The sequence below is a fragment of the Chiloscyllium plagiosum genome, unplaced genomic scaffold (genome assembly GCF_037043375.1).
Source record: "Chiloscyllium plagiosum isolate Xiang-an unplaced genomic scaffold, Cpla_swu_hap1 HiC_scaffold_19, whole genome shotgun sequence".
Classification (NCBI taxonomy): domain Eukaryota; kingdom Metazoa; phylum Chordata; class Chondrichthyes; order Orectolobiformes; family Hemiscylliidae; genus Chiloscyllium; species Chiloscyllium plagiosum.
Window position 1 is genome coordinate 70,714,129 of NW_028270157.1, and position 23,243 is coordinate 70,737,371.

General features: G+C 45.2%; 1 protein-coding gene across 1 annotated transcript in view; it reads right to left on the bottom strand.

Annotated features, from left to right (window-relative positions):
• Positions 1-23,243, bottom strand: part of tmem178bb (transmembrane protein 178Bb) — a 399,864-nt gene that overhangs the window by 333,353 nt on the left and 43,268 nt on the right. The window contains exon 2 of the mRNA XM_087997524.1: positions 13,308-13,421. Within this exon, the coding sequence (XP_087853650.1) occupies positions 13,308-13,421 (114 nt within the window). The remainder of the gene's footprint in view (positions 1-13,307; positions 13,422-23,243) is intronic.

Consider the following 23,243-nt stretch of genomic DNA (forward strand, 5'->3'; position numbering starts at 1 on the left):
CCTAACCAAAAACTCCATCAGGTCAGGGAGACATGATCTTCCCCTAACCAAAAACTCCAGCAGGTCAGGGAGACACTATCTTCCCCTAACCAAAAAACTCCAGCAGGTCAGGGAGACACTATCTTCCCCTAACCAAAAACTCCAGCAGGTCAGGGAGACACTATCTTCCCCTAAATAAAAACTCCAGCAGGCAAGGGAGACACCATCTTCCCCTAAATAAAAACTCCAGCAGGTCAGGGAGACACTATCTTCCCCTAACCAAAGACTCCAGCAGGTCAGGGAAACACTATCTTCCCCTAAATAAAACCTCCAGCAGGCCAGGGAGACACCATCTTCCCCTAACTAAAAACTCCAGCAGGTCAGGGAGACACTATCTTCCCCTAACCAAAGACTCCAGCAGGTCAGGGAGACACTATCTTCCCCTAAATAAAAACTCCAGCAGGTCAGGTAGACACCATCTTCCCCTAACCAAAAACTCCAGCAGGTCAGGGAGACACCATCTTCCCCTAAATAAAAACTCCAGCAGGTCAGGGAGACACTATCTTCCCCTAACCAAAAACTCCAGCAGGTCATGGAGACACCATCTTCGCCTAACTAAAAACTCCAGTAGGTCAGGGAGACACCATCTTCCCCTAACCAAAAACTCCAGCAGGTCAGGGAGACACTATCTTCCCCTAAATAAAAACTCCAGCAGGTCAGGGAGACACTATCTTCCCCTAACCAAAAACTCCAGCAGGTCAGGGAGACACTATCTTCCCCTAAATAAAAACTCCAGCAGGTCAGGGAGACACTATCTTCCCCTAACCAAAAACTCCAGCAGGTCAGGGAGACACTATCTTCCCCTAAATAAAAACTCCAGCAGGTCAGGGAGACACTATCTTCCCCTAACCAAAAACTCCAGCAGGTCATGGAGACACCATCTTCGCCTAACTAAAAACTCCAGTAGGTCAGGGAGACACCATCTTCCCCTAACCAAAAACTCCAGCAGGTCAGGGAGACACTGTCTTCCCCTAAATAAAAACTCAAGCAGGTCAGGGAGACATGAACTTCGATGTTTTGGGCAGGAGCCCTTCATCAGGATTCCTGCCCGAAACATCGATTTTCCTGCTATGCTTTTCCAGCACCACTCTAATCTTGACTCTGATCTCCGGCATCTGCAGTCCTCACTTTCGTCTAGACACGATCTTCCCCCAACCAAAAACTCCAGCAGGTTAGCTAGACACAATCTTACCCGAACCAAAAGACAACTTGCACTATTTATTGTGTTTAGCATAATGAAACATCCCCAGGCACTTCAAAGCACATTATTAAGCGAATCTCAAAATAAGCCAACAATTTAGCTGTGATGAATTCTTTCCTTCTCCAATCACTTATTCTTTTGTGCAGTGAGGAAGGAAGCATTATGATATTACAGATGTACAGCTGTCTATATTTATATGAAAAGAAATAAGTGGCTTTCTGCTGATGCCTTGCAATGTGGAAAACCTAGAAGAGTGTCCCTTTCCAAGACTTGACAGTCAAGGCTGCGATCAATGCCATTGGAGAGAGCCAGGTGGGACTTGTGTAAGGAGGCTGGGAACAGAGCAGTTAGACAGAACCAGGTCTGACCGAATTCACAAACAGTGCAGGGGAAAATTGTTATAGTTCAAGGAGTCATGTGGCGTTAAATTTACAGATTAACATTTAATTTAATCAACACACACATGAAGTAACTCCAGAGAGGCCGGTATCTGTCATCAAGACATCCTTTAATTTTGATTTGATTTGATTTGATTTATGAATTGTTACGTGTATTTTGTTACAAAAATTTGGTTTGAGTGTTCTGTCCAACGCTGGGCACTACATTTTAGGAAAGCTTTTGAATGGATATGAAAAACATTAACAGTAAAAAGTGCTGTGCAGTGTAACCGCTCTCCGGCACCATTTTAATAACACTGAATAATAAACCAAAACATAGGAATATAAAGGGAGTAAAATAAAGAAATAAAGTTCAACTTTACAGTCCTTCTTGATAAGTGGGCCATGGGCCTGGAGCAGCCAGCCAGTAAAAAGATAAACAAAAATGAGAAAAGAGATTAAAAATAAACAAAAGAAAAGGCAAATATGAAAAAAAAACGTGAAGAGTCCTTGACTTTAGTACTGCCTCATTCATAGTCAGATACTACAGAGTCAGTTATTTCTAACATTCACCCTTTTTATGTGTCAGCCAAGGCTCCCTGATTGGACCAGATTAACAGTCCCAATACGTGAACTCATACACTATGACGTCTGTCTGGCTGATCTGGTTATAATCACCATAATACATCACACCAGATAAGTAAAGAATTGAAAAGTACCTGTAAACCAATTTTATAAAATACAAAGCATCTCTGACATTCTATATATTGTCAATTGGAAAAACATTGCCATAGAATTAAGATCATCAAGGAGGTAGTGACGTAGTGGTATTACTAATCCAGAACCTTGGGTGGGGGTGCTGAGGTTCAGATCCTACCATGGTAGATGGTGAAATTTGATTTCAATAAAAATCTGGAATCAAAATCAAATCTAAAGGTGACCATGTTGGTTGTTGGATTCCACCAATACCCCGACCCACTTCCACCCCCCCACCATCAATCTGCTTCACTCATGGTCTTGAGTAACGAAATCTGTCTTCCTTACTCTGTCTGACCGACACGTGACTCCAGACCCACAACAACGTGGCAATGAATGCTGTCCTAGCCAACTAATGATGATCAGATCTCACAAATAAAGGGAGTCACAGCTAAATGCATGAGCCAGGTCTATGGGAATAATGTTCACATCTAATAAGGAGTGATAGTAATATTCAAGAAGTCCTGAATTTTCAGTAAACTAAAATCTGAGCTGTATCAGTAATGTGTGGAACAAAATATTTCCATTAACTGCCTTATTTGTTAAAGTTAACACTGCAGGCCTTCAATTCTAAGGCACTGTCTCTCTCTCTCTCTCTCCATGGAAGCTGCCAAATCTGTGGAGTATTTTAGGCATTTGTTGATTTAATTTCAGGTTTCTAGCATCTGTAGTATTTTTGATTTGGTTTGGCTCAAATTCAGTGTTCTGTCTAAGGCTGGGCACTACATTTTAGGAAGGCTTTTGAATGGATATGGTAAACCTTAACAGCAATGGTTCGATGGGCAAAGGATGCTGGGAGGAGGAGGGAGAAGGGAACAAGCTGAGAGACGATGGGCGAGTGGCCTCTTGCTGTGCAGCCAGCATGATTCCAATCACTCCTGGCTTGCTTTGAATATTTCCTGCCTGAGGAAACAGGGGCGGGGAATGGAAATAGACCGATCATGGAGTGGTATTTGATAAACGTGATATGCGTAACCACTGATAGATAGTGAAGTTCAGAAATGAATGGCTAACAATTTTACAGGCAGTAGTTACATATAGCAGCCAAGATTACAGTGAGTTGTTTGAAATAGTGAGTTTGGACGCTGTGCTGTGGGAGTATGGCTGTCAATATGGCTCCTTGAGAGCTTAAAAGAATAAAAACCTTGCATTTCAAAGTCCTTGCCAATGATGTACCCATTATTTCAGAGAATCCCTACAGTGTGGAAACAGGCCATTTGGCCCAACAAGTCCACACCGACCCTCCGAAGAGTATCCCACACAGACCCATTCCCCTACCCGATTACTCTATATTTATCCCTGACAAATACACCTAACCTACACATCCCTGAACACTATAGGCAATTTAGCATTGCCAATTCAGCTCACCTGCACATCTTTGGACTGTGGAAGGAAACCGGAGGAAATCCAAACAGACACGGAGAGAATGTAAAAACTCCACATTGACAGTCATCCGAGGCTGGAATCGAACCCAGGTCCCTGGTGTTGTGAGGCAGCAGTGTTAACCACTTAGCCACTGTGCTACCCATAGCTTATGCTATGCTCGATCGCATGAACAGCAACGAGAGCGTGGCTAGAGCCATTTTGGTGATGTTGGGTAGATGTTGGTCAGGACTAAATAGAGAAAGCAGCCGACTTTTCTTCAAGGTAGTCTGCTCTCCCCAGAGCTCGATTTAATGTCCTGTCTGAAAGTCAACGCCTGGAGTTGTCCAGCATTCCCTCCATCCTACACTATGTGCTTGAAGGTTCAGAGTTCATCTTTGGACCCATTTTCTTTCGGCTCGGAGGCAAGCGCACAAGTCATGACACATGACAGCTACGTAAGAGAAGCCTTGTGAAGTGTGCCAGGAGCAGGAGGAGGCCATTCAGCCCTTCGAGCCTGCCCCACCATTTGATATGATCTTATCTCGGCCTCAATTTCACTTTGCTACCTTTAACCTATTACTAATTAAAATCTATCTTCTCCTTAAATGTACTCATTGTTTGACCATCCATCACATTCTGGGTAGTAAATGCCACTGATTCACAACCCTTTGAGAGATGTAATTTCTCCTCATCTCCGTTTAAATCTGTCGAACTTAAAACTATGACCTCTCATTTGAGATTGCCTCACAAGGAAATGTCCTCTCTGCCTCTACTTTGTCAATCCTTTTAGCATCTTATAAGCCGCAATTTGATCTCCTCACAATCTTCTGGACTCTAGCAAGTACAGGTCTGAATCTCTCCTCACAAGACAATTCTTTCATCTCTGGAATTAGTTGAGTGAACTGTGTCTGGACTGCCTTTAATGCAATCACTGAAGGTGACTGATGCTGGTAAGCTCATGCATGAAGGACAGCAAAACCTATAGGGATTCTATATTTAATTGCAAAAATATACTTTTTTCATTAAAAATCTTTATGTACATGCAGGTACTAAAGTTGTTCGGTTTTGTATAGTCTTTACACATGGAGAACAAACATTAGGGTTTGACTTGCTCTACAATTGCAACAAACCCAAAGGCATTTCTTACTTTTGCAAGATCCTCTTGTTGTTGGAGGGTGTCCTGTGGTCTATGGGTTGCCTGGCATAGGGATATCACAAACTCTGAGGAAGATTTCTGTGGACAATTGAGGGCTGGATGAGCCAGGATGAGATGTCACGTCGAAGATCAGCAGCTGAAGACTCAGGCAGATGTGGTGGCAGCTGGCTAATATTGGCATCAGTGAACTAGTCAGCACACATCTGCCAACATGCCGTGCAGCATTCAATTTCACGCTGTGACCACGGCCTAGCAAATCATTCTCCATCTGACAACTAAATGTGACACATTTAGCACTGGCTGCTTGGCCTGAAACAATCTCTTTCACACTGAGAGATCAGGGTAGGCTGGACACTGGACATTATGAGCCTGTTGTGCAAGAAGAAAGGCCTAGCCTTCGATCACTTATACTCCATTAACCTCACCAATCCCGAGACACAGCCAGGGGTTAATAACAACAACAACAACAACATGCATTCAGATGACAACTTCATTGCCGTCAAATGTCTCAGGGATGTATACAGGGGAAAACCAGAAGAATGCTCTTAGAGGGCTGGTGGAGACTACAGAAATAGGGAGGGGGTCAGCTCATGGAGGGAATGAGGAGAAAGGTTTTAAAGTCGAGGTAATACTGGAGCTGCACTGTTCATTGCAACATGCTTCTGTCTGAGATCTTTCTGCCAAAGAACAATGGGGGCCTGCACAGTTATCAGACACCACCCTCCCCCTCCTCCCCCCAACCCTCCCCTAACTCTCAGATATATTAAAGGATCTTGCATAAGTAAAAAATGCCTTTGGGTTTGTTGCAATTGTAGAGTAAGTCAAACCCCAATGTTTGTTCTCCATGTGGAAATACTGTACAGAACTGAATGACTTTAGTACCTGCATGTACATAAAGACTTTTGTTAATGAAAAAAAGTATATCTTTGCAATTAAAAATAAACATGCTTCTTAATCATAGAACCCCTATAGTGTGGAAGCAGGCCATTCAGCCCATTGAGTCCATACTGATCCTCTGAAGAGCATCCCAAATAGATCCACCAGCCTACATTATCCCTGTAACCTTGCATTTCCATTGGCTAAACCACCCTAGCCTGCACATCCGTGGACACTATGGACAATCCACCGAACCTGCACATCTTTCGATTGTGGGAAGAGACCCACACTGACACGGGGAGAATGTGCAAACTCCACACAGACAGTCACCCAAGGCTGGAATTGAACCTGGGTACCTGATGCTGTGAGGTAGCAGCGCTAACTGTTGAACCACAATGCCACCTTTTACTGTTCTTCCAGGAGGAAGATTAGAAAGGGGGAAACACTACCCATGCTACAGAAAAGATCAAACGACCAGCGATCAATAACTCCCTCTCTCCCACTGAAAGCTAGCCAGTGTGGGCCATTAGACTGAGCGCTCAACGCAGTCCTAACCTGCTAGTCCCCTGCAAGTGCAGCACTGACAAGATTCCTTAACCTCATGCTGGCAAGGAATCAAGAACTGTTTCACTCATTGAAAGATGAACAGTTCAGCTGGATGCCATCCTGCATTCCTGAGACAGTGAGTGAGACAAAGGGACACAGAAAGAGAAAGAGAGAGAGAGAATGAGCAAGACAGAGAGAGAACCCAGAGTGCCTAAGGAAACAAGGTAATCCTGGATGCGATACACTCTGAATTGCACAAATTCACTCTGCAATTAAATTCAGCTCGCACCTTCAGGCTGTGAGAGTCCACTCAATATTTAATGACAGCATGATTTTTAGTGAAAGAGAAAGGTCACACAGTTTAAAACTAGGCTGCTTGATATCGAAGTCTCCTACAGGGTTAATAATGAGGCAATTACAACTAATGTTCATACCTTTCTGCATCCCCCAGCCCCATAAACACTCAGACGTACACACTCACAATCAGGAGAACACACCCACACAGACACCTAAACACACACGTGCATCCAAACATACACACATACAGATATACACTAAACACACACCACCACAAACATCTATTTAAACACGCTCACTGCCAGTTCAAACACACTCAAAAAAAATTAGTCGCACATACTTGAACTCACAACACACACACATACAAACATACATATTCTGCCCTGCAAGAACACTTCAAACAGTGCCACACAGGAGTGTGCAATTTTTGAATGATTATGGTGACGTGAGTGCAGTAGGTTCAGCATAGTCCAAATCCTTTCTCTCCCCTTATTTCTCCATGTAAGAACTTACTGTTGTTAGTAAATAACATTCCCTGCTTCGGTACAGTTCAGGAATCCAGTGTTTCGAAGAAATGAATGCAGATTACAGAACTGAAACCATATTTGAACATTCTGGGGTAGCTCTGCTCTCACTGAGCAGCTGCGCAGCAAACCAAAAACTCTTCTAGATGTTTCTTTATGTCAAGTGGCCCTCAAATCCCGTCAGACCTTAACAAGCAAGTTTTAATTCCTTCACCTGAATCACAAAAGAAAGGAGTGTCTGAAACCAATTCTGTAACTTGCCAGTGCTGAGATGTTTCTGGAAAGAATTAGTTTAGTCAGCAATGTGATAACAGCCTAATCAACCGATGTAGCAATGTTGATGAAGAGACAAATACTGTTTGTGACAATTGAAGATCACATTCTTCAAATAGTGGCCATGATTGCTCGAGAGGGGCTTCAGTTTAAAATAGGATGAAGATGGGCTGCACCTCCAACCAGACAGCCCTCCCTTCATGCTACACTGGATAGTCAGCACGGATTTTGTCCTCCGGCCTGCTATTCAAACTTAGCCAACAGGATTGAGACTCTCTATCTGACTGGTTAACCCTCATTGACAGAAACCAGTCATTGTGGAAAGGGTGCAGAAAAGATTTACAAGGATGTTACCGAGACTGGAGTTATCAGGATAGGCTGGGACGTTTTACCCTGCAGCTTAGGAGGTTGCGGGGTGACCCGATAGAGGTTTATAAAATCGTAAGAGGCACAGATAAGGTGACTAGCAAAGGTCTTTTCCCCAGAGGAGGGGAGTCCAAGCCCAGACGGCATAGACTTAAGATGAGACGGGAAAGATTTAAAAAGGACCTGAGGGGCAAAGTTTTCACAGAGGTACATATATGGAATGAACTGCCAGAGGAACTGACAGATGTGTGTACAATTACAACATCTAAAACACATTTACACAGGATAGGGATGGTTTAGAGGGCTATGAGCAAAATGGTGGGAAATGGGACTAACTTAGTTTAAGAATTGACATTGACAATTTGGGCTGAAGGGTCTGTTTCTGTGCCTGGTGACTATCACTTTGTGACTCTTGTCAGTTAAACCCAGGTCATAGCTAGATCCTTATTGTTTGCATTAGCAATTCACTCACAATTCTGTGCATTCCGAGATTCCTGCTGGTTCAATTTGTTTGGGATTACACTGTCCTTGGCTTGTGTCACCATGCACAGGTCACTCGTTCATTTTCCTTCATAAAAACTTCAATCAAAAAAAAAATCAATGAACTGCAGAGAACTAATAAAGTAAGTAAATGAAAAGTGGCCTGTCTGGAGAGATAGTGAGTGTGTGTGTTCAGTGTTAACAGAACCATCAGTGCTGTGCACCCTTCACTGAACTCATCAGAATAATTGCTTCGAGCTCACAATAGCTTTGAAAATGCGGTGAGAAGGGCACAGTGCCCTGGGTTAGAAACGGGACCTTTGAGGCTTGAAATCAGATTGACAGCAAGAAAGCTTCTTCAGTCAGCTTTCTATCAGGTTTGACAACACAAAGCCCTAAGAAGAGTCTTTTTAAAAATTCATTCAAGGGATATGGGCATCGCTAGGTAAGTCAACATTTATTGTCATCATGTTAATTTTCCCAGAGAAAGTGGTGGTGAGCTGTCTTCATGATCCACTGCAGTGCATGTACTGTAAGTAGACACACAATGCCTCTTGGGAGTGAACTCCAGGATTTTAACACAGCGATAGTGAAGGAACAGTGATATATTTTCATGGTGAGTTGCTTGGAAGAGAATTTGCAAGTGGTAATGTTCCCATGTATCTGCTGCCCTTGTCCATCCAGATAGAAGTGGTCATGAGTTTAGAAGGTGCTGTCTGAGGATCTTTGGTGACTCACTGCATCTTGTAGATAGCACACACTCCTCCTCCTGAGCATCGGTGCTGGAAGAAATCAATGTTGAAGCTCATGGATGTGGTGCCAATCAAACAGGCTGCTTTGTCCTGGATGAAGTCAAGCTTCTTGAGTGTTGTTGGAGCTGCACCCATCCAGGCAAGTGGGGAGTATCCCATCACAGTCCTGACTTGTGCCTTGGAGATGATGGACAGGCTTTGGGGAGTCAAGAGGTGGGTTACTTACTGCAGCCTCTGACCTGCTCTCGTAGCCACTATATTTGTATAGTGAATCCTGTCCAGTTTCTGGTGATTGGTTACTTTCAAGATGGTTCATAGAATCCCTATAGTGTGGAAACAGGCCCTTCGGCCCAAGTCCACACTGACCCTCCGAAGAGTAACCCACCCAGACCCCTACATTTACCCCTGGCTAATGCACCTGACCTACACTATGGGCAATTTAGCATGGCCAATTCACCTGACCTGCACATCTTTGGACTGTGGGAGGAAGCCGGAGCACCCGGAGGAAACCCCTGCAGACACGGGGAGAATGTGCAAACTCCACTCAGACAGTTGTCTGAGGCTGGAATCGAACCCAGTTCCCTGGCGCTCTGAGGCAGCAGTGCTAACCACTGTGCTGCATTGGTAGTGGGGGTTTCAGTGATGGTAATGCCATTGAATGTCAAAGGGGTCTGGTTAGATTCTCTTGTTGAAAATGGCCATTGCCTGGCATTTGTGTGGTGTGAATGTTACTTGCCACCTGTCAGTCCAAATCTGGATATTATCCAGACTGTGCAGTGGTCACTCTTACCAATACTCTCATGGGCAGATGAATCTCCAGCTGGCAGATTGGTAAGGATGGGGTCAAGTATGTTTTTCCCTCTTGGTTCCCTCACCACCTGCTGCAGACCCAGTCTGGCAGCTATGTCCTATGTCGGCAGCTAGGACCCGACCAGCTCAATCTGTGGTACTGCTGCCGAGCCACTCTTGGTGGTAGACATTGAAATCCCCCAGCCAGAGGACATTCTGTAATCCTGCCATCCTCAGTGCTTCCTCCGAATGTTGTTCAACATGGAAGACTGATTCATCAGCCGAGGGAGGATGGTATGTGGTAATCAGCAGGAGGTTTCCTTGCCCATGTTTAACCTGAAGCCACGAGACTTCATGGGGTCCAGAGTCAATGCTGAACATTGCCACAGCAACTCCCTCTTGACCATACAGTTGCAGATGCATCTGTCCATTACAATATTGATAAGAGTGACCACTATGCAGTCCTTGTGGAGGCAAAGTCCTGCCTTCATACAGAAAATACTTTACATTGTGTTGTGTGGCACTATCACCATGCTAAATGGTTCAGACTTCAATCAGATCTCGCAACTCAAGATTGGCCATACATGGGCAATGTGGGCCATTACTTGAGCACAATCTGCCAGTGGGACAGGACATATCCAGAGATGGTGATGGTGGTGCCTGGGGCATTGTCTGGAAGCTATAATTCTGTGAGTATGACTATGTCAGCTGTTTGCTTGACTAGCCTGTCAGATAGCTCTCCCAACTTTGGCATTGGTCCCCAGATGTTAGTAAAGAGGACATTGCAGGTCAACATAGTTGTTTCTGCTGAAGGAACCCAAGGATAAGAGAGAATGTAAGTAAGTCAGCATAGGGCTCATGAGTGACCAGAAGAGATAATGGCATAGCTGTAGTGTTACTGGAATAGCAATGAAGAGGCAGAGAGTGAGGTGGAGGTCAATGATCTTGGTGATGCAGATGATACAGGGTTGGAAGCATAGTTCAGGTTCAAAGGGAGACCAGGAGCTCCAACTTCATATGACATTTGGCAGAGCAGGGGATCAGATTGGAGGCCTTGTGGCTAGGCTACAGTAATGGCATCAGTCTCACTCACATCGAACTGGAGCGAAATGTTTGATATTTTAACTTGTAACCAAAATCCATTTGGGGTTAAAATCAAGTCTGAAAACAGGGAGATGGCAAAGAGTGTTGCTGAGGGGGCTTTGGTCAAGATGGAGCTGGATGTCCTCAGTGTACACGGGAAGACTGAGTACGCAGGCTATTTTTGGTCACCATCCCTGGGGACAGCCAAGGTAAAGGGTGGGAATGGGAAGTGAAGTCTTTGCTTTTACAGGAGATAGTTACATTCTTTCCCCCATCCCACAGCCTAGTGCACATGGGAAACCCATTTGGTCAGGGTCTTACTTGGTCCCTGGTTCCGGAAAGTGCACACCTGCCCCAGTTTAAACTACCATCGACATTGCTATCCCCCGGCTGCTGCTTGGAGGGGGATCTAACTCCACTGTGATGATGTGAGATCTGTTTGAAGCAATTCCCACTGTCTCTTAGAACTGAGGTAGGAGGGGGGTTCCTTACCTGATGCCACTCCTTCACTGTGCAGTCCAGTTTTATCCAGGCTGGTATAATGGCCAATTCCTAGGATCTCATACTGTTTCAGGTCTAGTATTAAGAACAATCTGTTCCTTTCCTACCCAAAAGGGCATTTGAGAACCCAATTTTTTGTTTTTTTACTGAGGATTGTACGTTGCTAATGCAGTGACATTAACATTATGCCATGTATGGATACATCTTTTAAAAAGAACATGCAATATATGCACACACAAACATGTGCTTACACGGACACATACACATAGAGACACTGACACACACAGGCGCACACACATTCATTCACATATACACACATGCATTACTTACATACATACACACACATACATTCACTCACAGAAACACACACATACATACACGAACATACATTCACTCACAGAGACATACACAGACACACACACATACATTCACTCACAGAGACACACACAGTTCTGAAGAGAAACAAAAGACTCTGCAGACTGTTAACTTTAAAATGTATTAAATATATTTCAGGTAGAGTTTTGGTTGACATGTTAAGGGTAATTGGGTACAGACAGGAATTTCGAGTTCACACCATAATTAGACCTGCCACCACCTTATTGACTGGTGGAGCATGTTTGAGGAGCTGTATGGTCAAGTCCAGCTCAGATTTCTTATGTTCTGCAGTCACATTGTAAAGATGAGAATTTCTCAGAAGATTTGGTGAAAGTGCATCTCTCTTTGGCTCTCTCACATGGATATGGTGGCAGGGTAGATTTCAAACATGGAAGACAGCCAGTCTAGTAACCAGCCGACTAACCAATCAGTTATTAGCAACCGAATCAAACACTGACAAGCTTCCCAGCTCCTCCCAGTCAGTAGCGAAACTTCACATTGCCTAGGATACTGCAGCTTTCTTCAGTTGATAAAAATGGGTTTTGCAGTACTGCTAGGTTTGGTTACCGCACATAGATTTATGCTTTACTCTGCTGGATATTTATGAATACATACCAACTCCATTTAGAAACCAGACAGTTACCGTGGTGGGTTATTTACTTAGGATGGTCGGTTCAAATTAGCTGGGAACAGACAGCCAGCAGCATGCACTTTCATTGAACTTGTTCCCTTTTATCTTTCACTGGCTCAGCTTTTTGTCCAAAACATCTCCCCCTACCCTTCTGTCTCTCTCTGACCTTCCCCTCCCCACATATGCTGTCTGTTCAGCCTAGCCTCCTCTGCCTTAAACAGCCTCCGACCCACAACTGGAAAGAAAGACAAAAACAGGCATTGCTGGAAAAGCTCAGCAGGCCTGGCAGCATCTGTGAGAGAAATCAAACTTAACATTTCGGGTCTATTGATTCTTTTTCAGAAGTCGGAAGGGTCACTGGACCTGAAATATTAATTTGAATTTCTCTCCACCAATGCTGCCTGACCTGTTGAGCTTGTCCAGAAATTTCTGTTTTGTTTCTGATTTACAGCATCCTCAGTTCTTTCGGTTTTTAGTTAGCATCTTTCTATTGTCTGGCTGCCAGGATTGTGAAGTCATCATGTGCGATCCCACCAATTTGTAGCTATCCTCATGTGTCTGTGGTATATATTTGAAGAGAAGCATCACCCACAGGAAGTACAGCAGGGTACTGAGCAGGACAGTGCTGGCTTCCAAACTGTGTGAACACCACTAAATATCAGACCCCACGCCCACGCATCCAACAACATCACAGCCCAGTGGGATCAATCACACACACACCCTCATTCTCCTTCCTTCCAAACCAGCCTCCAAGCAGGTCAATGACCCAACAACAGCCCAACCAAGCCTCAGAGGCCGCCAGTAACACCACAACCAGAAGGCACCGGCCAGTATGACCATCAAATCACATGACCCCTTGAAGAGAAAGGTTGGCAGAGAGAGAGAGAGACAAAGAGAGAGAGAGAGAGAGAGAGACTTACGCAGGGAGTGCCACTCATCTTGCCGGATGGTTTTCGTGATGTTGTATGAAAGATTTTTCGGAAGGATTGCTGAGGAGTAGTGATATTTGATTGGTGTACACCTGTTTATCACACCTGAGGGCAGATAAATATAAAGAGTGTTAGGTACATTTGACAAACACTTTGCGCATCACATCTTCCCCTGTTGCCCACCCACTCCCTTACTGTGAAGCTGAGTTCTCTGCACCTGTCTTTGACTCTCTCTCTCTCTCTTTATCATTCTCTTGTCCTCCCCATCTCTCAATGTCTCTGATTACATCCCTCTTCACAAATTCTTCCTCTCAAACTCTGTCGCCCAAACTCACCCTTTCCCTCCAATTCTACCACCACCTCTCTCTGTCTGTCACTCATTCTCCCCGACTGCCTCATTCTCCCATTTCTGCAGATGACGTTTGGCAAACTCTGTCACTGGGGCAAAGCCGTGAGTGCGGTGGATTCCTTGGCATACAGTGGCCAGGCAACTTCATATCAGCGGGAATTCTGCACGCAGATAAACAAACTCTACACCTGACTTCCATCAAAGTTACCAGGATAAATAAATCATTCCCAACACAATTGTTTACCTTGCCAACCCTTGCCCTTCTGTGAGAAGACCCAAACGGTGCAAAAACAACTATATTCCAGTGGTCACTTTGTGCATGTTATCCTTGACAGTGCATGCCAGTTGGCTGCTGCACTGTGGGAGGCCTCGCAATCAGGCCAGCCTTGCGTAACGTCCTCATGTACTGTAGGGGACTGGATAGCAAGCAGGGAATTGGGAGCGAAGGGGACTGGAGGGGATTGGGGAGCTGGGCAGTGGATGGGGTTTGAGGATGGATGGGGGTAACCACAGAGACGATCTCTGTCACCCAAAGGCAGTGATGGTCGTTGCTGCTCCAGGTGAAGCCAGTCAAGTCAGGAGGTGATAGCACAGTCTCCGGCTCACACCCATTGATCGCTAACAGCTGGAATTGTCCTTGAGTTAAGTGGGGCCCAAGAGGCCTGAGGAGATCATTTTCTGTCGAGGAGAGGGAAGGGAGGATCCCTCCAAAATAAGAGGAAGGGGAGACAAATCTAGGTCTGGTGGTCTACATCCTCTTGTGAAACCCACTGGATTTCCACTGGATTACTTCACATTGGTGGTATCTAGGTCACAGAAATATTGATAATAGCAGCAGGAGTAGGCTATTCTAATCCAATGAAGAGAAAGTGAGGACTGCAAATGCTGGAGATCAGTCAAAAAGAGTGGCGCTGGAAAAGCGCAGCAGGTCAGGCAGCTTCCGAGCAGCAGGAGAGTCGATGTTTCATGCATAAGCTCTTCATCAGCAATGTCCAACATTCCTGATGAAGAGCTTATGCTCGAAACATCGACTCTCCTGCTCCTCGGGTGCTGCCTGACCTGCTGCGCTTTTCCAGCGCCACACTTTTTGACTCATTCTAGTCCAATGAGCCCTGCTTCACCATTCAACCTGATTATGGCTGATCCTCTATCTCTTGTTCTCTCCCACTACCCATTGACGTCTTTAGCCTCCAGGAATCTATCCATTTCCTAAACCTATTAAGTGACTTGGCCTGCACAGCCTTATATGGTAGAGAATTGCACCATCCTCTGAGCAAAGAAATTTCTCCTCATCTCAGTCTGAAATGGCCTACCATTTATCTGGAGTCTGTAACCCCTTGTTCTACAACTCCCACCTCCAACCTCAGCAAGGGGAAACCTCATTTCTGCATCCAGTATGTCCAGCCCTATCAGAAATCTCTACTTTGTGGTAAGGTTTAATTGGAAGCACTAGCTTTCGGAACGCCACTCCTTCATCAGGTGGTTGAAGGAGCAATGCTCCGAAAGCTAGTGCTTCCAATTAAACCCGTTGGATTATAACCTGGTGTTGTGTGATTTTTAACTTTGTACACTCCAGTCCAACATCGCCATCTCCAAATCATGACTACTTTGTGATAATCTTCTTTTCTCATTCTCCCAAGGTTAGGTGGTTTGGCCAAGCTAAGTTGGTGGGTTCGCCATTGGAAATACAGGCTTACAAGGATAGGGTAGGAATGGGTCTGGGTGGGAAGCTCTTCAGAGGGTCGGTGTGGACTTATTGGGCCAAATGGCTTGTTTCTATAATGTAGGGATTCTATTCTATACATAAATTTCAGTCAATATTGGAATCCCTATAGTGTGAAAGCAGGCCATTCAGTACACACTAACTTTCCAAAGAGCATCCCACCCAGACACCCCCCACCCTATTCTGTAAACCTGCTTTCCCAAGGCTAACCCATCACACCTACACATCCCTGGACACTACAGGCAATTTACCATGGCCAATCCATCTCACCTACACATTCCTGGACACGATCAGCCGAATCTATCATACAGTAAACCTGCCATCCCAGGGATCAGTCTAGTGAACCTTTGCTGCGTTTACTCTCAGGCAAATATATCCATTCTTAAGTAAGGAGAGCAAAAGTGCACCCACCGTTCCAGAGAACTCCATACAGCTGCAGCTAGACATCCTTGCTCCTGTACTTTATTCCTTTTGCACTGAAGGTCAACATCCCTAATTACTTACTGCATGTGTGTGACTGCATTCAGTGACTGGTGTACAAAGGCACTCGGATCTCTTTGTACACTTCCTAATCTGTCACCATTTAAATAATACTTTGCTATTCTGTTTTTCCTTTCGAAGTGGATAATTTCACGCTTATTCCATGATATACTGCATCTGCCATCCAACTGCTCACTCACTCACTTTGTCTCAAATCATTCTGAAGCCTCTTTATATCCTCCTCATCACTCCCACTCCCACTGCCATCTTGTTTTCCATTGTCAGCAAACTTGGAAATATTACACCCAATTCCTTCATCCAAATCGTTGATGTGTATTGTGTGCAGCCAAGGCCCAAGTACTGATCACTGATCATCACCTTCCATCTGAAAATGACCCATTTCATTCTATTCTCTTGTTGCTTATCTACTGCCCAGTTCTCAGTCCATGTCAGTGAATGCCAACCCCATGTGCTCTCAATATTGCACACTGACCTCTTATATGGAATTTTATCAAAAGCTTTCTGAAAATCCAATGACATCACAATTATTGCTTCTCCCCCATTCTTTCTACAAGTTACATTCTGAAAAAGACAACTTCAGTAAGTTTGTCAAACATGATTTCACTTTCATACATCCATGCTGACTTTGTGTTGGTGTTTCACGCGATCAAGTCCTTTACAATGAGTTCCAGATTTTTGATGTTAAACAACCCGAGCTATAATTCCTGGCTTTCTTCCTCCCTCCATTTTGAAACATTTACCACCCCTCAATCTACTCGAGATTCAACACGTTTCTGGAAGATTATAGCAAAACCAGTCACTATTTCCATCAGGAACGGAGATGATCATGACCTGGGGATTTGGCAGCTTTCAGTCCCATTAATTTCGACAGCATAATTTTTTTTTACCTAATACAAATCTCCTTCAGTTCTTCCTCATAGTCATACAATCCCAGGGAAGCAGGAGTTTAAATCCCAGGGAATCCAGGGTTTATGTCCCAGGGAATCAGGAGTTTATATCCAGGGAATTGGGAGTTTGTATCCCAGGGAATCAGGAGTTTACATCCCAAGAAATCAGGAGTTTATATTCCAAGAAATCAGGAGTTTATATCCCAGGCAATTGGGAATTTATATCCCAGGAAATTGGGAGTTTAATCCCAGTGAATCAGGGGTTTAAATCCCAGGGAATCAGGAGTTTATATCCCAGGAAATCAGGAGTTTATATCCCAGGCAATTGGGAATTTATATCCCAGGAAATTGGGAGTTTAATCCCAGTGAATCAGGGGTTTAAATCCCGGGGAATCAGGAGTTTATATCCCAGGAAATCAGGAGTTTCTCTCCCAGGCAATTGGGAATTTATATCCCAGGAAATTGGGAGCTTAATCCCAGTGAATCAGGGGTTTAAATCCCAGGGAATCAGGAGTTTATATCCCAGGAAATCAGGACTTTAAATCCCAGGAAATCTGGAGTTTAAATCCCAGAGAAATTTTAATCCCAGGGAATCAGGGGTTTAAATTCCAGCGAATCAGGAGTTTAAATCCCAGTTGTTGTGGTTTGAGAAGTTGGAGTTAACTTTTGAAATATGGAAACAGGAATCTGGTCTCAGTTAAGATGACCTTGAGTTTGTCAGATTTCTAAAAGAATGCAGCTGGTTTGTTTTTCTTTGTTCACCCATGGGGCATTGGCATCACTGGCTGGGTCAGTATTTCTGGCCGGTCCCTGGTTGGGACCTTTCTTCTTGAACTGCTGCAATTCTTGTGTTGTACATTGACCCACAATGTCCTTAAGGAGGGAATTACAGGATTGTGACCCAGCGACCGTGAAGGAACTGCGATATATTTCCAAGTCTGGATGGTGAGTGGCTTGGAGGGGAATCTGCAGGTCGAGTTGTTACCCTGTATCTGCCAGATGAGAGTGGTCATGGGTTTGGAAGGGTCTTTGGTGAATTTCTGTAGTGTATCTTGTAGACAGTACACCGTGCTACTGAGCGTCAGTGGTGGAGGGAGTGGATGCTTGTGAATGCGATATCAAACATGAAGGCTGCTTTATCCTGGATGGTGTCAATCTTCTTGCCCCTGCAGGCAAGAGGGGGTATTCCATCACAATCGTCCCGCATCGCTACCCTCGAACCCAACTCCTCCAACCGCGACAAGGACAGAATCCTCTCCCCACCACCTCCACGGTCCTCACCTTCCCCCCCGCCCAAACATCCATATACATCGCATCATCCTCTGCCATTTCCGCCACCTACAAATGGACCCAACCACCAGGGATATATTTCCCTCCCCACCCCTTTCTGCTTTCCGTAAAGACCGTTCCCTCCGCGACTACCTGGTCAGGTCCACGCCCCCCAACAACCCACCCTCCCATCCTGGCACCTTCCCCTGCCACCACAGGAATTACAAAACCTGCGCCCACACCTCTGCCCTCACCTCCATCCAAGGCCTTAAAGGAGTCTTCCACATCCATCAAAGTTTCACCTGCACATCCACCAATATCATTTATTGTATCCGTTGCTCCCGATGCAGTCTCCTTTACATTGTGAAGACAGGATGCCTACTCATAGAGTGCTTTAGGGAACATCTCTGGGACACCTGCACCAAGCAACGCCACTGCCCCGTGGCTGAACACTTTAACTTCCTCTCCCACTCCGCCGAGGACATGCAGGTCCTGGGCCTCCTTCACCGCCACTCCCTTACCACCCGATGCCTGGAGGAAGAATGCCTCATCTTCCACCTTGGAACCCTCCAACCCCATGGCATCAATGTGGATTTCACCAGTTTCCTCATTTCCCCTCCCCCCACCATATCCCAGTTCCAACCTTCCAGCTCAGCACCGCCCTCATGACCTGTCCTACCTGCCAATCTTCCTTCCCACCTATCCGCTCCACCCTCCTCTCTGACCTGTCACCTTCAACCCCACCTCCATTCACCTATTGCACTCTCAGCTACCTTCGCCCCAACCCTACCCCCCTCCCATTTCTCTCTCCACCCCCAAGGCTCCCAGCCTCATTCCTGATGAAAGGCTTTTGTCCAAAACATTGAATTTCCTGCTCCTCAGATGCTGCCTGACCTACTGTGCTTTTCCAGCACCATTCTAATCTTGACACTCCTGACTTGTGCTGTGTACATGATGGACAGGCTTTGGGGAGTCAGGGGGCGAGTTACTCACCACAGTATTCCCAGTCGCTGTTCTTGTAGCCACTGTATTTATTTGGTGTGTCAAGTCCAGTTTCTGATCAATGGTCACACTCAGGATAGTTATAGTGGGGGATTTAGTGATGGTAATGATATTGAATGTCAAGGGCGGTGGTTAGGTAGTCTCTTTTGAAGATGGCTATTGCCTGGCATTTGTGTGATGTGAATGTGATTTGCCACTTGTCAGCCCAAGCCTGGATATTGTCCAGATCTTGTTGCATTTGAACACGGACTGCTTCAGTTGGAGCTGAGATGACTGGCCCCCACCTTCCTATGCGCCACCAACCATCAGAGTGTTTGCCCCTGATACCTAGTGATTCCAGTTTTGCCAAAGGTCCTTGATGCCACACTCAGTCAAACAAGGCCTTGCTGTTGAGGGCTGTCAGTCTCACCTTACCTCTGGAATTCAGCTGTTTTGCCTGTGTTTGAACTAAAGCTGATTTTGACTTTCATCTCCTTCCTTAGTCCCAACCCCCTGCACCTGACTGCATTCCACAGTCATCTGGTTGACTCATTTCTTCCCTCTGAAACGGTGTCAGTAGTAATCCAGCATCAACCCACCATTACTTTCTCAGAGATAACTAGCAGTAGTACAGGAATTCCAGGCCTGCCCTCTGCTCATACTCAACGAATCACTGAGCAACAAAGTAGATGAAGGACCTACTCTAATAGATGACTGCCCGTGCACTGATTAAGTACAGTCAGGTCAGGCTACTACGAGCCAATGATTACAGTACTTCATAAAGACACATACATCTGTTTATTTGCACACACACTCCACAAAGATGTATTCAAAGTACCATGCACAGGCTTGCATAGACATACAAAGACATATATTATCACAGACCCAGATACACACAGATAAAGACAAATTATTTCTGATGTATACACACTCACACACAGACATATGCACATTCAAAGAAATGCACACACACAAACACACACTTTTCAATGCAGACACAGAGATATAAAGACACACAAAGATATAGGCACATTCACGCACACAATCACACAGACATATACATATGCACACATTCACATAGACACATAACCACACATAACACTCACATTCACAAGCACCACTTATATTATGCCACAGACAAACATGCACAGGCACACACTCACATTTACATAAATGATCGTAAATAGGAGGATATAGAAAAGTAAAGTAGCCATAGTCCTACCAAGCCATGGGGCTGCTGCCTCATTGGAGAGAGACAACTGGTGGCGGCTTAATCTGAGAGTCACCAGTCGAGAATGTGTTACTAGAAAAGCACAGCAGGTCATGCAGCATCTGAGGAGCAGGAGAATCAACATTTCTGGCCAGAGCCCTTCATCAGGAATGAGCTCATTCCTGATAAAGGGCTCCGACCTGAAACATCGATTCTCCTTTTTTTTAAATTTCAAAATATACTTTAATCATAGAAATAAATCTTTGGTACTTGTACAATTTGTCATGTCGTTCATAGATATGTACATTGCATGTCTTAACATTACAAAGAACAGATTGAATTACTCGAATTTACAGTTATCCTATTTACAGTTCCCTTTATTAACCATCCAGACTCTTGTTATTTAGCTGTGGCTTCAGCAGAATCCACCTACTGAGTGGGTGCCCTGTTATACTATAGCAAATGAACCTTTTTTAATCCCAGTTTCCGGGATTACCGTTGTCCATTTGACTGTCCTGTCTCTGGGGAAGCTGTCTGCATCCCCATGGTGAGCACGAACTGCTGGACCCTCGCTGGGCTGAGGTAGCTATTCAGGCTTTCACTGTGGTCATTTACCTGCTCTGGAGTCATTGAGCCCAGGCAAGGGTCCGCACCGTCTAGTTCTGTGTCTGACAATGGGACTGTCAGAGGATCGCAGCTCTCAGTTACCTGTAGTTGTGGAGCAGTGGGTACCCCCTGGTTCTCACTGGGTGGAGGGTGGACTTCGGGGGGTCCGTTGTTTCCTGGTTGGGAGGAAATGCCCTCCTCTTTATCTACGGCGCTCTGTCTCTTCTTCTGGTGGTGATGACATTCTTTGCGCTCGTCTTCACCATCCGAAGAGCTGGCCGTCCCTCCCTCGTGCAGCTGTCTTTTCCCCCTTTGCTGGGAGGCTTTGGGGGCCTGGCCGGATTCTCCTGCTCCTCGGATGCTGCCTGACCTGCTGTGCTTTTCCAGCACCACACTCTTAACTCTGATCTCCAGCATCTGCAGTCCTCACTTTCTCCTGAGAGTTACCAGTCCTCAGGCTTCATACTAACCTCAGATGGTGCAGGAATTGAGCCCACACTGTTGGCGTTACCCTGCATTATAAACCGCATTTGCTCATTCTCACTCTCTCATCACACACACACATACATTCAGTCACTAACATTTTCTCAAAAAATCAAATTACACAGCCTTACTGATGCATTACTAAGAATTAAAACGTATTTAAAAGAAATGTTAGAAAAATGGGGGAATTTTCTTACAAACCAGCACAAACGTGATGTTTAATTATTTAGGAATCTTTAATTATTCATCGCTTCAGTTTTTGTTAAACTGCACAGCTTCTGAATTGACATGCAGCCTCCCATTGGCTGCCTTGCCTAGCCTCTCTGTGGTAGACTCAGCACCCCAGCAGAGATGAAACTCCCAATACATTCTAGAAGCTTCCAACAATTCTCCTCAGACTGAGCCCAGAAGCACAGAAATGTAACAAACCCTAGGCTGGAAGAAATCAAAAGGGAACTGTACAACAAAACGGGGCACGATGCTCCTGTCTGACAGACCAGTGTAGTGAATGCTGAACTGCATGTGGGCTTTCTTTGTGATTGTTCCACCCATCATTACCAGAAAGATCAAACTGGTGTTGGTGAACCCTGCTGTTTCCCTCAATCTCTCCATGCTAGTTAGTTAGTCTGCAAACTCACCATGCTGTAGTCCCTGAGCCGAGCTCCACACCTCAGATCCAGTCCAGCAAGTCAGTCCTCAGATTTTCAACTCTCAGAATCCAGACAGCGGGGAAACAGGCCATTTGGCCCATCAAGTCCAACTCAGCCCTCTAAAGAGCATCCCACCCAGACCAAACCCCTCACCTTGTAACTCTGCACTTCCCATGGCTAATCCATCCAGCTTGCACATTCCTGAACACTTTATGCAATTTAGCCTGGCCAATCCACCCTAACATGAGCATGTTTGGAGTGTGGGAGGAAACCGGAGCACCCGGAGGAAACCCATGCAGACACAGGGAGAATGTGCAAACTCCACACAGACAGTTGCCCGAGGTTGGAATTGAACCAGGGTCCCTGGCGCTGTGAGGCAGTTGTGCTAACCACTGAGCTATCATCACCCACTGTCACATTACCCACCATCAGCTCAGCTGCCATCAAAATCTATATTCATGTTTTTCATTATTTCCACACTCAACTATTCCAACACGCGCCTTGGCCCCATCCTCTTTCTGAACTTGAGCTCATCCAAAATCCTGCTGCCAAAATCCTAACCCACACCATGCCCCACTCACAAATTAGCACTTTTGAGGGTCTCATTCACTTGCTCAGTGGCCCTCCTGAGACTCCTTAATTTCATCCTGGTCAAAATTCTGCCTCTCTGAGGAACTTCACTCATGTTATTCCTAGACCATCGCAAGAACCAGAAGATAAAGATTCTTATAGCGAGCAGTATAAACCCAGACCACTTCCAACTAGAAGGACGAGGGCAGCAGATACATAGGAACTACCTGCAAGTTCTCCTCCAAGCCACTCACCACCCTGACTTGGAAACATATCACCATTTCTTCACTGTCGCTGGGTCAACATCCTGGAATTCCCTTCCTAAGGGCATTGTGAGTCAACCTACAGTATATGGACTGCAGTGGTTCAAGAAGGCAGCTCACCACTACCTTCTCAAGGGTAGCTACGCATGAGTAATGGCCAATCACATGAATTAAAGTTTTTTTTAAAAATGTGTTGTTTTATAATTTAGAACTTGAATATTGCTGAATTCTGTTGAACATTTCGACCTGATGAGTCGTACGATTGGTACAACTGTGCCTATGGGTTTCAAATTATTCCTGGAGGAACCGCCCATGGTTCGAGATCTAGATATGGAGTTAATGGTGTGGAGGGAGCCAGTGTTGGACTGGGGTGGACAAACTTAAAAATCACCCAACACCAGGTTATAGTTCACTTACCTACCCGAAGGAGCGGTG